This window comes from Schistocerca cancellata, chromosome 5 (genome assembly GCF_023864275.1).
Source record: "Schistocerca cancellata isolate TAMUIC-IGC-003103 chromosome 5, iqSchCanc2.1, whole genome shotgun sequence".
NCBI lineage: Eukaryota > Metazoa > Arthropoda > Insecta > Orthoptera > Acrididae > Schistocerca > Schistocerca cancellata.
Window position 1 is genome coordinate 633,288,765 of NC_064630.1, and position 13,490 is coordinate 633,302,254.

Genomic DNA, 13,490 nt, shown 5'->3' on the forward strand with positions numbered 1-13,490 from the left:
CTACACTAGCCGTGAAATCAGGTTCACCTTCGTTTAGTTCTTTACAAAACTTTAAAGATTTTTCCTGCAGAATAGGTCCTGACATGGGTACACCTTCATCTCTACTTTTTCATAATCACATTTTTTCACGGTTTTCCAATCTTCCAAACCAGCCAAGGTTGCTCGCTGAGAACACCACTTCTCAATTTCATTGCAGTCTAAAACTGCTGTTTTCACGACATTATAATCTTGCGCCACTTTTAATAAAGTCTCACCATTGTCTATTCTTTTTAAAACTTTAAGTTTTTCTTCCATTGAAACAACCACCTTTTTTCCGTTTTGAAGCTATCACCACAAATTTTTACAATAAACAAAGTGCAACACATCCACTCCACTACAGATCTAAGTTAGCGCTGAGGAGTGAGGAATAGCAGATGGCGACAATGAACTGAGTACCAACAAACAACACGTTAGTCACTGACCTGTTGTCGGCTGGCGCACGGCCGGTGCGGTGAAAGGGTCAGATAACACAGAAGGTCGGATAACCGAAAATCATATAATCGAGACTCTACTGTAGTTCTGTTACTCAACAGATATTCGAATATTTAAGTTGAACACATAGCTAGGAGTGATTTCAAATTTGGTAAATAAAAAAATTAAGCAGCCAAGATCGTGTGTTTTAATATATTTCCTCAATGACCAGTTTCAACAGAATCTAAGTGTTATCATCGGGAAATGATATTACTGTTCGTAAACTGCACAAACATAATGAGAGCACACTCCAATTATAAAACAAGGGCACCATATTGGCTTGGTTAAGATGTAAAACACAGTACATAAAAAGTCCATAGCACCAACAGTGTGTCCCGGAGTGGAGGCGAGTTTGTCAATGTAGCCATTATAGCTACAGCACACCAGGAAGATGAGGCGAGTTCGTCAATGGGGCAGTTCTAGTTACGGGACATCCTGATATGCCGTAGCTGTAACAGCTCCATCGACAAACTCGCCTGAACTCCAGGGCACACTGCTGGTACTATGGACTGTTTATTTACTCTGTTTTATATATCTGACAAACCAATGTGGCACCTTTGCTTTTACAAGTGGAGTCTGCTCTCATTATGTTTGTTTGATATACATACAGTAATATTATTTCCATAAGATCTGAAGGCAACAACTAGATTCTGTTGAAACCCTTCACTGAGGAAATAAAATAAAAATAAAAATGTTACAGCACATTATCTTGGCTGCCAGATATTCTTATTTACAAGATATTCTGATGGTTCAACAGCGAACTTCTTCAAGAAAGTAGTCTGCGCTCTCTATTTTTCTAATCCAAGAAAGGTGGCATAGTGGTTAGCACGCTGGGCTCACATTCAGGATGAAAATGTTTCAAATCCATGTCCAGGCATCCAGATTGAAGTTTTCCATTATTTTACAAAACTGCTCCAGGCAAATGCCATGATGTTTCCCTAGAAGAGGCACTCCCAAATTTCTTCCTCATTCTTGAAACATTCCTAGCGTGTGCTCCATCTCCAATGACCTTGATGTCAATGGGATGTTAAAACCTACTATATCATTCTGTCTTCCATCTTTCTTTCTTTTTCTGAAGAGTGTTAGTTCAAACATGGAATTCACACTGGAGAAAGGGAGAACGGAAGTGTCAATGTGACTTTTGAAAGTGCAGGTTTTTTTAAAAAAAAAAAAAGCAGGAAGGAGTAAATAGACTAGAGTAACAGAACCTGTGAACTACAGAACTTACAGGCAGAGCTAAATCAACTGACAGTTGTCTTCACAAAAAGAAAAAAATAATGTTTACTTGGTCAGAGAGATGGGTAGAGCACTGTCTCCTCAAAAATATCAGCTGCTGGAGAGAGGGGAGGAAAACAGTTAAAGGAAGTGTTTACCTTTTGTTAGAAAAATATAACAATTGGCTGCATTAGCAATTGTTTTAAAGAAAAATTATTATGACACAGTATTGAAACAAACAGACTGGTGTACATTATGCGCTTGCAAATGCAGTCTGGTGTGGTTTTTATGTGTAAAAGAAGCATCAGTACCCACCTCAAGGAATGCAAGACGCACTGTCGACTAGGCAACATTGATCAATGACCAGCAATAAATTATGAGACGGACCAGAGAATCCCCTGTTTGTTTCTCTGCAACTTAACTTTTGCCAACCACCATTCATTATTATATCAGACTGTATAAAGAGGCAATAAAAAAAATCAACAGCATGAGAACCAGTTCAACATTGAAGGATGATCAAGTTACATTAATTCTGGACTTTGGTGTTGTAAAGTAAACAGCACTATTCATCTGGCAAATGAGCTCCAGGACACACTTCTACAAGACTTGGATATCTTTGACAACATTCAGATTATGTCACAAACTGGCAGCTATCCAGCAATGAAGCAATAAACGCAACAATTTTTCGAGACGCTAAACCTCAAAGCATCTGAATCTCCAAAGGCTCTGATGATATCTTCTGCAGCAGCAGACAAGGTAAATGTAAAATTATGCTTAACATTAAGGGCTAAGGTCAAGATACTTTATGATACCCAGATACTATATTATCTGTCACAGTTACTTAAATACTCCAGGATGACAACTTTAAACTGACCAGCTAAATGATATATAATGCAAATTGTATTGTAGTAATATAAACAATATCTGGATTTTATGCTACTCAGTAATTAATCTGACCTCATCAGAGGTGTTTTCTTTCCAAATCATCCTAATCACATAACAAACTGGACTTTAAAATTACATTCTTTATTTCCAGTACATACTTAATTTCATTTTTTATTTCATACTTACATCTTACCCAAGTAACAATAATTTGAAAATAAAGTCATCAACTAGAAACTTATTTCGATACACAGTTTCTTAGAGTCCACACTTTTTAAAAAGTCAGCTGTAGAAATACTAAACACGGAAAATAACTTTTCGAGCTCGGCTATTGGGAATTCCACCTCGCAGACGTAGTCGTCTAATAGCTTCTCGTAAGTGTTTTGGCTGTAATGGTCCTGTCTCGCCCTGTTTATCCATCACATCAAGAGCTGCAAAAGAAAATAATAATAATAACAATAATAATAATAATAATAATAATAATTTCTGGTGAAAATAGTGGAGCTTAAATATCAGCATAAAAGTATGTGGAACATATCACTCCTTACCTTCTTCCACAACTTCACCAACAAAAACTTTAGCAATTCCTGACATAGCAATGACAACATTCTGTGAGACAGAACATCCTGTAATTGTCTGCATCAACTATAAAGAAACAAACAAAATATATTTATTGGGTTCTGTGTGTGGATGCATGAGGATTGAGGGTGAGAGGAAAGAATATAAAACCTTTGTTAACATGCAGAAAGAACACATAGCTGAAACTTACGTGAAATGTATTATGTATTGCTTACTATTTGTGGTATTTTGTATTTACCAACAAATTAGGTGACATAACACTGCAATGTTTACTCAGTAAGTATGGGTTTGAAAAAAAAGACAGAGATGCTGATCACTGAGTTATAATGCTTGTATTTAATGTTAAGTTAAACACACATATTATAATTAATATCCAGTATGGTGAAGTATTGTAGAGGAGATGCCCTCCATCTCAAACCACAGGACATATGACAACCACGAAGGATGAAAGATATTTGTTGAAGAGAGGAAATGACTTTATGCATCCACACATTCACTCATGCATAATGTTTTATAGATCCTTTCAAGAAAGAGCACATTCAGGGAATGAGTCAAGGTATACACTGAGATAAGAGAAACAAACTGCAGAAACTTAATGGTAAACTGTATTAACAATAAAGTATCACTACATTGTCTAATGCTATTCAAGCTTAAGCCTTTTAAATTCAATTGAGTAAATTAGTAAGGAATGAAACTGCATATGTGAAAGATTCGGAATAAATAACTGGCAAGAGGCAGCACAAGACAGGAGAATCTGGAGGAATCATGCGAGATTGGCACAGGAGCTTCGAGTCCCTTAGAAGCCTACTACTAAAACTAAACTATTATTAAGGAATTTTGTACTCTTAACTTCTGCAGCCTCAGTTTTACTGTAATGTGCAATCAAAAAGTAAGGAACCAGAGGCAGTAAAATGAAATCTGCTGGAAGCTTTGTAATGATATTGCTGGCAGAAGTTACATTTCTTACAAAAATTTTGAGGTTTATAACTAGCTACTAAAGGGACACGAGCGTACAACCATGTGATGACACAGCAAGCATGTGCACACACTGACCATCCATCACACTCAGTTGTGCTGAAAACAGTGAAACAGACACTTCAAAAGAAGAACAAATGATGTAGTGTGTTGCCTGACTGCGGAAGGAGAGTGGGGAGTGGAAATTCATCAAAGAATGTCACAAGTGTATGAAAAGCACTACATGTCACTCAGGGAAGGATGGTGGTTGTTGTCGGTCAATGACGCACAGTCTGGAATGCCACACCACATTATTGATGCCACCGTCCAATAGGTGGATGCCCACACCCTTCAAGACCAATGAGTTACAGTAGCAGCCATTGCTGAAGAGGCCACAATGAGTGTCTGAAACATTCAAACCCACCATTATTAAGGACAGATTGGAATTTGACAGAGTGTGTGCCTAATGTGTGCCTCACAGTCTTCATTCAGTACAGGAAGTGTGCTGAATGGGTCTCTCTTGAACATCTGCAGCACTATGCCAAAGAAGGGAATGAGTTCCTGTCATGAGTCATCACTGGATATGGTCACTTCAAACCCAAGCCAAAACAAGAAAGTCTCCAGCGAAAGCACACACAGTTGCCACCAGGCAAAATGCACTACACCCCTTGGCTCTTCTTTTGAAACCTCCATTCTAATGTTTTCTGCACAACTGAATGCAACGGACGGTCGGCGCATGCGCGTGCTCACTCTATCATGATGTGGGTGTGTCTCCATGTCCTGCAAGCAGCAAATATGGGACTTTTGTGCTCTTACAGGGTGCTTCCATTTTCAGAGAACGATTTAATTTTTTGAAATACAAAGGATCTCTTTTATTGCTTCCTTTCTAATGGTATTTATTAAAACAGTGGTATCATCTGCAAATAGTACTAGTTCTGCTTGCTAAATGTTAAGTGAAATGTGATTCACATATATAAGGAACAACTCAAAAAACTATTGTCCATGAAGCCATTCAATTTGTAAAAATTTTAGTTTTTCTAAGACAGTAACATGATCTACACCTTAAAAAGATCACAAAAAATACTAATGACAATACTTTATTATTTAAGGCTTGTAATATTTGCTGAGTGAATGTCTAAATAGCTTCCTCAGCTGAGCAACCCTTCTGGAAACCAAACAGTGATATGCTAAGGAAACGGTTTCTACTTAGATGTGTGACTGCTCTCGAGTAGATTATTCTTTCAAATATTTTGTTAAAATATGTTTCTTGCCACATTTTTTATAATGAAGTTTAACAGTTACATATTTTAATATGTCTGGAAAAATTCTCTATGCCAGTGATGCATTACATGCCTCACTAAGGACATTAAGTTAGAACAACTTTTCAGAATTCTGTCTGAAATTTCGCCACAGAGTTTTATAATTCTTTTAATTTTAGTAAAGGATGTTGGTGCTACTTCTAATTGCTTCAAGTTTTGTGGAATGACTTTTTAATACATTCTTTTGCTTCTTCAACTGAACCATTTAAACCTATTTTTTATGCTACATTTAGAAAATGGGAGTTAAAAATACTCACAACTTTTGAATTATCGGACACACTGTCATTTAGTTTAATTGTTATGGTTTCTTTCACACTAACTTCTTGTCCTGTCTCCCTTTTGACAATATATAGTTTTAATCTTGTCACATGTATTATTAATTACTTTCAGGATGTGCATACTTCTGGACATTTTAATGAGTGTCCTTAGAATATTACACCATTTTTTGTATGACACAAGTAACTCTGGATCTTGACTTATTCTGGCCTTCATATAAATCTACCTCTTCCTTTTCCATGAGATTTTAATTCCTTTAGTTAACAATGGATAAAGTGTTTCCTTAATGGGCTTCCTGAATATTTTTTTTCAAAACTACTTTCAATACTGGGATAAATTTATTACAGAATAAATTTAATTTTAAATTAGCATCTCTACATACACCTCATCCTGTATCACCTCTTTCAATTTAGTCTTAAAACATTCAAGTAAATGGCCATTCATCAGCCAAACAGAAATTTTGTCCAAGTCATCCTCTTTCCTCCTACAGTCACTCAACAATAATATTTTCCTGTGTGCTACAGCAAAAGCAGTCGCAGTTTGTTGCTCAGGCCATTTATGTAGGCTATATAGGGAACAAAAATGGTCCTATCTTCCCTGAGGTAGGGTACAGGTATCTCTTATGAACACTTTGTGTTTACAACAACATACTGTGTTCTATTACTTAATAATTCTTTGAGCGACCCAAAAGTCTGTGAGCCTCTTCTGTATGCTCTGATCTTTGTAAGTCATCTGCAATGGGACAATGTCATGGTGCTTTCTGGAAACCTACGAATATACAATCTGCCTGTAGCCCTGTATTCATGGGTTCGCAGGATATCACATGAGAAGTGCAAGCTGAGTTTCACACAAGTGATGCTTTTTAAATCCCGTGTTGATCCGCAGAGAATAGTTTTTCTGTCTCAAGGAAATGTTGGGTTGTTTGGGGGGAGGAGACCAGACAGCGATTAGGAAAGGACAGGAAAGGAAGTCGGCCTTGCCCATTCAAAGGAACCATCCTGGCATTTGCCAGGAGCGATTTAGGGAAATCACGGAAAATCTAAATCAGGATGGCCAGACACAGGATTGAACCATCGTCCTCCCAAATGCAAGTCCAGTGTGCTAGCCTCTGCGCCACCTCGTTCGTCAAGGAAATGTATTACTTTCGAACTGAGAATGTGTTCAAGAATTCTGTAGCAAACCAATGCTAAGGATATAGGTTTGTAATTTTTTCGGTCCGGTTTTTTATCCTTCTTATATACAGGAGTCAGCTGCGCTTTTTCCCCTCACTTGACATTTTGAGCTGGGTGAGAGATTTGTGATAAATGTAAGCTAAGTATGGGGCCAATGCAACAGAGTACACCCAGTACAACCAAACCACAATTCCATCCGGACCTGGTGACATTTGTTTCCAACTCTTTCATTTGCCTCTATACACTATGAATGCATATTACTGCATTCTCTGTATAGGTAAAATTTAAAACTTCAGCTTTCCTTTTGCAGTCTTCTATTGTTATACCAGACTGGTTGACAAATGAATTATATAGAAACCTTCAATCTGCTTAGTGATTTTACATAGGTCCAGAATTTTCTTGGGATCTCAGCAAGATCTTTCACTAACATATGATGGTGGAAATAATTACATGCTTCAATTTCCTTATATAGATACACAAAGTTCTACTTATTTTTTCTGTTGACACTTCTGTGCCTTTTTTCAATCAAGACTGTAACAATCTCCGCTTCCTCAGTAATTTTCAAATAACTCTCTGTAGCACTATTTACAATCAGTTTTCCCATTAATCAGTGTACGTCCATCACACTGGAACTAAGTAATATCCATCCACTGTCTTTGTGGAGTGCTAACAACTGGTTATCTTCTCTTTCTAACAAAAATATTGCCTTGCCTCCCTGACGGATTTATTAACTTTAGTCAAAATCATTGCTATGGTGATATCATCATCCCCAATCCCTGTCTCTAGACTGAGTCTGCTGGTTAGGTCTGTCCTGGCTGTAGCTACAAGGACAAAAATATTCCAACTGCATGTGGATTGTCGATGCAGTTTCTCAATACAGTTCTCAGAAAACTGAGTTCAGAACTACTTCAAAGACAGCCTGCTGTACCACCTGCAAGCAACCCATTGAACTCCCAGCAGGTATATAATTCGTTAAGTTCACCTCCAATTAATACTACATGATGAGAGTATTTCCTTGCTACTGAGTGCAGACTTTCTTTAAATGATTCTAAAATTGTTACAGCAGAATTGGGTGGCCAATAGAAACATCAGATGATTAACTGGAGTTCACTTACACTGTTTACTTGTGTCAAGATAATGTCACAGTCAGATTCAATTTCAACCATGATAAGCTCATATTTTTGTTGACTGCGTGAACAGTTCCTGTCCTATGGTATCTCGTGTCTTTTTGATAAATGTTCCATCCCTCATTAAATATTTTCGAGCTATCTACTTCGAGTTTAATCCAGCTCTCTGTTTCAATAACAATCTGAGTGTGACATCTTTCCTGGAGGGTAGTAAATTCAGGAACTAGTTACAAATGCTGTGAGTTATTTTTAAAATTGAAATCTTTATTTTATATGCAGTGTGATTTCACTCTCTGCCTATCTATTGCCAGCATTCATCAAAAGACCTCAAACTGCTGCCTATCCAAAATAACCACCCACATGCACCCCAAACTTCGTAAGTAACAGAGCCCAGCGTGTTGTGCTTGGTGGGAAGTGTTCATCAGAAACAAGGGTATTATCAGGAGAACCCCAGGCACATGTGATAGGAGTGCTTTTATTTTCTACATGCATAAATGACCTGGCAGACAGGTGAGTGTAGCAATCTGTGGCCTTTTGCTGATGATGCTGTTGTGTACAGGGAGGTGTCATCATTGAGTGACTGAAGGAGGATACAAAATGACTTTGAAAAAAATTCTAGTTCGTGTGATGAATGGCAGATAGATCCAAATGTAGAAAACTGTACATTGATACTGATGAGTAGGAAGAAAAACCCATAATGTTCAAATACAGCATCAGTAGTGTGCTACTTGACACAGTCTCATCGAAGAAATATCTATCACAGCAAAGCAAAATGAAATGAAATGGAATGAGCATGTATGGATTGTAGTAGGGAATGTGAATGTTCAACTTCAGTTTATCATCAGATTTTAGGAAAGTGTGGTTCACCTGTAAATGAGACTGCAGAACCCTAGCCCAGTCCATTCTTCACTATTGTTTAAGTGTTCATAATTCCTAGCATGTTGAATTAAAGGAAGACATCGAGGCAATTCAGAGGTGGGTTGCCTAGATTTGTTACCAGTAGTCTCCAACATCCCTCAAGTATTACAGAGGTGCTTCGGGGACTCAAATAGGAAGTCCTGGATGGAAGGCAATGTTCTTTGCAAGGAACGCTATTGAGAAAATTTAGACAACCTGCAAGTAGAATCTGACTGCAGAACGATTTCACTGCCACCAACGTACATTTCATGTAAGGACCATAAAAATAGAAGACATTAGGGCTCATATGGAAGCATAAAGACACTAGTTTTTCCCTTGCTCTATTTGCGAGTGGGACAATTACCCTCAGCCAGCATTGTACTGTGGCTTGTGGAGTACTTATGTAGATGTACATGTACTCTGCTACCCACGTAGCTGCCTACTGTGTGTACTGCATCCCTGACCTGTAAATCTTCATAGGGAATTTTGCAGTGGAAAATAATCCAAAGCTGGACATCAATAAGTCTAGGTGCCCTCAGTCAATTATATCTGATTGGAAAGCTATTTCAAACTGTCTGAAAACAGCTATTTTCCATTAACACTACTAAAACTGTTTCTAGCCGTTTTATAAAGCTTACTATAGTTTCCTACCTGTGATCTGTAATCTATCAGTTTCGCAATAAGGGCCTGAGTCTGAAACAACTTCACTGAAACAGATAGGAATCACAAACTTGCATAACACTTCGGACGAGTCAGATACATACTGCTGTAGTTGCATTAAATGACAGTCTGATACCTCTTGGTGAGCCCCTGGCTCCCTGGTGAAGAAGAGACAGAGAAAAGGTACATCCAGAGAAAGCCCGAGAAAGTATCTGACGTGTTTCAAAATAAACACAAAAGTGCCACAAGCAGTCAGAAGACCCCAAATATTGACACTTCTTTTGAAAAGCTTGTCTTCGAAGGATTGAATAAGGATGTCATATATTAGTGCCTCCTAAACTAAGACTTAAGACATATCTGAGTGAACACACGGCGAAATGTGTCACGGAATTCTACACCAGAGAATAAATAAGCCACTGTTGTCTTGAAAGAAGGTTTTTTTTTCTGCCAAGGTAAATGAGTTCAGAGTTCATAAATAAAATGACTGAAGCTGGGAAACCTACAGGAGCTATATCAAACATTCAAGATGATGATGATTAGTGTTTTAGGGCGCACAACAGTGAGGTTATCAGCGCCCGATCAAACATTCAAAGGAGAACATCCAGGAATGAAAATAGGATTATCCAAATTCTGCCCATTACCAGCCAACAACCAGTACCCATGGTGTATGTGTTTGCTAGATTCCCCAAAACGTGAAGCTCAGTACCCATGGTGTATGTGTTTGCTAGATTCCCCAAAACGTGAAGCTCATTTGCAGAGGGTTCCAAACTGAAAGAGCTGACACATGATGCCAACTGTTAACAGATACAAACTGTGTCTTGCTCACATCATTTGTATGTGTGCACACCCAAAATGTTACATGTCAACATGTGAGAACTATCCAGGTACAGATCCTTTCATGACAGAGTTAGGAGAGATGTTTGACAAAAATTGAGGTGACGAAATAACACACAAACTGTTCGCATCTGCAGATAGAACTGCTCTCCAGACATGTCCATGTTATGTGGAAAACTTCTTGGAAAACCTTGTGGATAAAATAAAAAAGCTCCTACTGCACTCCACATCCACTGAAAAGTCTGAATTTCTACAAAATCTGAATGTGACATTCTGTGACAGTAAACACACTGTAGTATGTGATTTGGCAGAAAACTATGCATTTGTGCTGCAGGATGAAGCCCAGGAGTTCCACTAGAATAATGCACAGACCACCACTCATCGATTTGTTGTTTACTATAGACATCCACAAACTCATGCAATAGATCATAATTCAGTTGTTATCAGAATTCATTTGTTATTTATCGGATTTCCTTAAATATGACAAAGTGTTCATCTTTTCCAAAATCAATTGGTTAACTTCATTATATCCCACTTTCCACAGAACACCCAAGTAGATGTATTACTCCTTAGATGCTGCTCCAGTACAGTACAGAAACTGCAAGAATTCTGCAAACATACCTCTTTATCACAATCATTTCAACTCTATGCAGAAAGGCAGTTCTTTGCCATGTCACATGGCAAAAGACCATGTGATTGAAACCCAGGCACCATCATGAGAGTTGCTGCTTGTACCACACTGTAACGCATCTACAACTCTCTGACAAAGGCACCCAGATACTTGTTTCAGAGACATTCCAAGGACATCACATCACAGCTTCATACAGCTGTAGATAGCCACAAGTTACAATATGTTATTCCTGCAAGTCATAATAGCCTAATCAAAGTTTTCTTCAATTCACCAGACATCATAAATAAATCTCTAAGATGAACCCAACAAAACTCATACCTCAGTGATATCATAGGGTTTGTTGCTTATATGTACAAAGGCCACGGATATCTTGCATGCGTTTTAAATGTCAGTGAAGATACCAGTGTGGTTACAATTAACTTCCAATATCCTCATGGCCCTCCACTTTCATTTGCGTACCCTGAGAAACATGACTTCTTTACTGTGGACAAAGAGGACACAGGTTGATGTAAGAATGACAAAAGGCGAAATGTATATCATTTCAGCAAAAGATGTATAAATAGTGCTATATCTTGGCACCCAGCACTGAGGCATGGTAAATCTTGATGATACTTTTGTCATGTTTGTTTGTGTAAATCTGAACATATTTACTAAGACTTCCATAAACATTTGGCTGGGATAGTTATATTATGTCTTGCATCAATGAAGGTCAGAGTTCACAGTGTATTACCTTGCATATTAGGAACGCTTACTATTGGCCCATTAACACTGCCACCTTACTGTGTATTGCTAACACACCACCTATTTAAAAGTTAACATATCTTTTTACTTCATGTTATTTTGTTACAATCTGCATACAGTCCGTACTGCTTTAGTGCATCATGCAGCTGTACATACTAATTTACATTTCCTCACCCGAATGTCATCCCAACTTTTTTTACTACATTATGCAGTGTAACATGGAGCTGCAGCTATATCTGTCTTCATCCATTTTGAAAGCAACATGTTTTGAGATGCTCAGGGTGAAACATGTACACTGTTTAAATATGGTATGTTGCATGTCGGCTGAAATCTTGTTCCCAAACCTTCCCCAAATTACTAGTTTCTCAGTTCTGTCCCTATTAGGACAGAAGTTACAGCTGTTTTTGTCTGCAGAGTTTGTTGAATTTTCCAATCTTTTCAGAACTTTGGGGGGGGGGGGGGGGGGGGAGAGAGAGAGAAGGGGATATTTACATAAATCTAATGCACCACTGAATGTAATGCCCCCCCCCCCTCATTTTTAAAAATTAAAATCGTAAAAGAAAGGGTCTGTTTGTGCATCAGTAAAATAATGTCCAACTTGATTAGCTACATAACATGCAAACAAGAGTATCATAAATTACATGCTTTCCTCATCGTTATTCACTAATGTCATCATTACTGGTATCCTTAGAGGAGTGTACATCACAAACAGATTCATTCCCTGTTTCCCCATTATCCTCTGTGTTATTCCAGAGCACATCATCTTCACTGCTATCCAGAATATTTGAAATATAGTATTTCTTGAATGATTTTATGGCCAATGGTGCTTCGATGCTTTTCCAGGCAGCTAAACATAGAGTGGAATAATGTCAGGTGCAGCACACTTCATTTTTCTGTCAGTCACTTCACAGTTTGGTTCACAAAACCACTTTTCATATTGTTTCTGAATGTAAGCCTTTGAAAGATTTATTTATACTAAAATCCAGGGATTGTAACAAAGAAGTCATTCTTAGAGGAATAATAACAAGGTCACTGGCTAGGCTGTAGACCTTGTTTCTTTATGTTGATGGTAGTTTGGAAAGCCCACCAGAAAGGAGTTACCATACGTTTTGGAGCCAGTCATGTATTGAAGTTTCAGAGACCTACTCCTCCTCTTGATTTCGAACAATGAAATCATCAGGGAACAGCTTTTCATTTTTAGAGGTCTTTGAGCTCGCTTTCTGCTGGAAGATTAAGAAAGCAAGAAGTTTGTGCTCATCTGCTGTGACTGTCAGCATTACAGCTATGTGGTGTTTTTCACACCCTGAGGTTTAGATGGTAACTTCTTTTGTCCCCTTCTCATCAGTTGTGTAATTACATAGCATATCAAACTAAACGGTGCCTTATCAGTGTTGCCTATTTGGCCTGTCAAAAAATTCTTCTCTTTCTGAGGTGTGAAGATCTATAGCTGAAATTCTTGAGGATTTTTCTCAAAATCTTGTCAGAATGGCATACTGTTGTATGGCATCGTAGAGATAAGTCCACCTATTTCAAAAGAGAACAAGAGAACTCATCCGTGCCTAGCCTTAAACTCTTGCCTTGATTTATTAGAACTGTAACCACCCCTTTTGCTTTTTTCTTGTGGTGTCACTAACCACATACTAACCATTTTCCTCCTTTCGTGGACAAATTCCAAAACTTTTACTTCAATGTC

General features: G+C 38.0%; 1 protein-coding gene across 1 annotated transcript in view; it reads right to left on the reverse strand.

Annotated features, from left to right (window-relative positions):
* Positions 1–2,735: 2,735 nt before the first annotated feature.
* The window catches only part of LOC126188091 (transcription initiation factor TFIID subunit 11-like), a 46,475-nt gene continuing 35,720 nt past the window's right edge, over positions 2,736–13,490 (reverse strand). Inside the window, exons 3-4 of the mRNA XM_049929550.1 lie at positions 3,156–3,252; positions 2,736–3,038 (exon numbers count right to left, since the gene is read on the reverse strand). Of these exons, the coding sequence (XP_049785507.1) occupies positions 2,905–3,038; positions 3,156–3,252 (231 nt within the window). The 3' untranslated portion in view covers positions 2,736–2,904. The remainder of the gene's footprint in view (positions 3,039–3,155; positions 3,253–13,490) is intronic.